Source organism: Monoraphidium neglectum (assembly GCF_000611645.1).
Source record: "Monoraphidium neglectum strain SAG 48.87 unplaced genomic scaffold scaffold00752, whole genome shotgun sequence".
NCBI lineage: Eukaryota > Viridiplantae > Chlorophyta > Chlorophyceae > Sphaeropleales > Selenastraceae > Monoraphidium > Monoraphidium neglectum.
The window spans coordinates 5,430-7,561 of NW_014012876.1; the positions used below are offsets into that span (position 1 = coordinate 5,430).

The 2,132-nt window shown below is 65.1% G+C and overlaps 1 protein-coding gene across 1 annotated transcript; it reads right to left on the reverse strand.

Annotated features, from left to right (window-relative positions):
* Positions 1–1,017: 1,017 nt before the first annotated feature.
* MNEG_5140 (hypothetical protein) lies at positions 1,018–1,599 on the reverse strand (the record flags this gene model as incomplete). Its single annotated transcript, XM_014046383.1, has 2 exons — positions 1,018–1,170; positions 1,384–1,599. The coding sequence occupies 2 exons, from the start codon at positions 1,597–1,599 to the stop codon at positions 1,018–1,020; spliced, it is 369 nt and encodes a 122-aa protein (XP_013901837.1).
* Positions 1,600–2,132: the final 533 nt, after the last annotated feature.

Below are 2,132 nucleotides of genomic sequence, written 5' to 3' on the forward strand. Positions count from 1 at the left end.
AGCGCATCAGCACATCGGGCGCGCAACGGCGGGCGCGAGCGTGCCCGCCAGTGTTGTGCAAAGCGTGTCTGCTTCTTCGCGTGTAACTGTCGCCCTACAATTCCTCTTGGATGTTCATACGCCTTTGAAGCAACCGGACGTGTCGCGGCGCGTGAGTATCGTGTGCAGGAGACAAGATCTAGACACATACGCAACAAGTAGACGTCAAAAGTACCGTGTCGCAGAATTACATAATGTTGCAGCCACCGTATACATGCTGCTGTGTCCAGCAGTGCAGGCACCGGTGGGCAGTCAACGCATTTCACTGGTCCCCAAGAGTGCTCTGCCTAGGCTTCATCCATACATGCTTGTTCCGTCCCAACACTGGCACAATTACTATTGAATTGCCTGGATGTATCTGTTATGTGTGAGAAGCTGGCGGTAGCAGCGCTTGCGCAGCAATTGTCACCGGCTTGGTGACACTGCAGTGCCACGTGCACAGGCGAGCACAGACGAGCGCAAGGTGACGCCGCCCGCATGCCGAGCGGTGCAATGGGTCCGGCGAAATCCCAAACCCCAGCTTCCAGCATGCGGCACTCTACGCAACGGGGGACACCCTTCGAACGTACAATATGGTAGATCTGTGTGTTTTATGGTGTTCATGGACACCGCGAGCGAACATGAGGTTGGATCTATGCAGGACGCAACGGGTCTGGAATGGCGCAGGCAAACAATGTGGGGGGTTTGCAGGGATGGGGCCTGGGAGCAAGGCAAGCTGGCTCGAAATAACGAGGTTATGCCTACTTTTAATGCCAGGTGCAGGTAGTGTGCATCTGCCTCGCAAGCGACCCCATCGAGGCGTTTGTATGGTGGCAAGAACACGCGCCACGAGACAGAAGGCCAGTTGTTGATGAGATGTGACGCGTGCGCAAGCTTGAGCACAGCCATGGCCGCGGATTCAGGTACTTGTGTGGTTGTTGAGTGGGATACCGTGTTGATGTGTGAGCATGAGACGCGTATGGGCGCGGCCGGGCCCGGTCACAGCCATATGCGCAGGCGCTGCGTGACGGCAGTGCGGCAGAAGGGGCAGTCGGCGCAGAGGACACTGCAGCGCGCACAGGTCACGTGGCCGCAGCCGAGGGCGGTGTCGCGACGCCTCGAGCAGCAGACCTCGCACTCGTCGGCGGCGGACTGCAGGGTTGGGGGGGGGGGGGCAGGGAGTGGGAGCGTTGCGTTTGCACATGGCATGAGGGAAGAGCAGCCGCACCGGGCGCGCGCAAACAGGGGCGCTTGGCGCCGCCATGTCCATGGCTATCAGCAGGGGCAGCTGCCTTTCCACGCAAGGGGCGCATGCCAAGCTGTCAGTGCCTCTCAACCACCCCTGCAGCACTGACTCCCACGCACCTGACCCTCGGAAGCCTCCAGCGGCTGCAGCCCCGCGCCCGCCGGCGCCGCCGCTGCGCCCGCCGCGCCGGCGCCGTCGTGCTTGCCGAGCCCGGCGCAGCCGCCGTGCCCCGCGGCCGCGCCGCCGTCGCCCTGCGCGAGGATGTAGCCGCGCTGCGCGTCCAGAACGCGCTGCTGCCCGGCGAGCTCGCGCCGCAGCTCGTCGGCATCCGCCATGGCGCGCGCCAGGGCCAGGCGCGCCTGCGCGTGGGGGCGTCGGTGGGCGCGGGTCGTTTGGGCGTGGAGCGTTGTGAGGCGCCTCAAGAATTGGGGCGCAACCTGGCAAGGGAGCGCAGTTGCGGGCATTCTTGGTTGGCGGACCTCTGTCAGCGGCTGGGAAGGAAGCACGCTCACCACTCTGATCGTCCTGGCGTGGTCCCCGCGGCGCGTCGGCAGCGCGCGGCACAGCACGACCGCGTCTGCCTGGCGCCTTCAGGAGGGATGGTCCAGCCGGGGCCGTGCGCCGTGCGTCAGGTTCGTGAGGGGGGCGCGTGGCCGAGATCACCGTGCTGCGCCTTCAACAGTACATCCTGATCGGGCTGCAGTCAGCAGGGTGGGCCAGGGCGCTCACCAGAAGCGGACGCTCCACGCGGCCGCCCAGACGTTGAGGGCGATGTTGACAAACCAAAGGTGGTTGCCCAGCGCGCGCACGGCGGTGCGCGTCGGCGCGGCCGTGCGGCCGCACACCGCCAGCGCCGCGGTCACGGCGG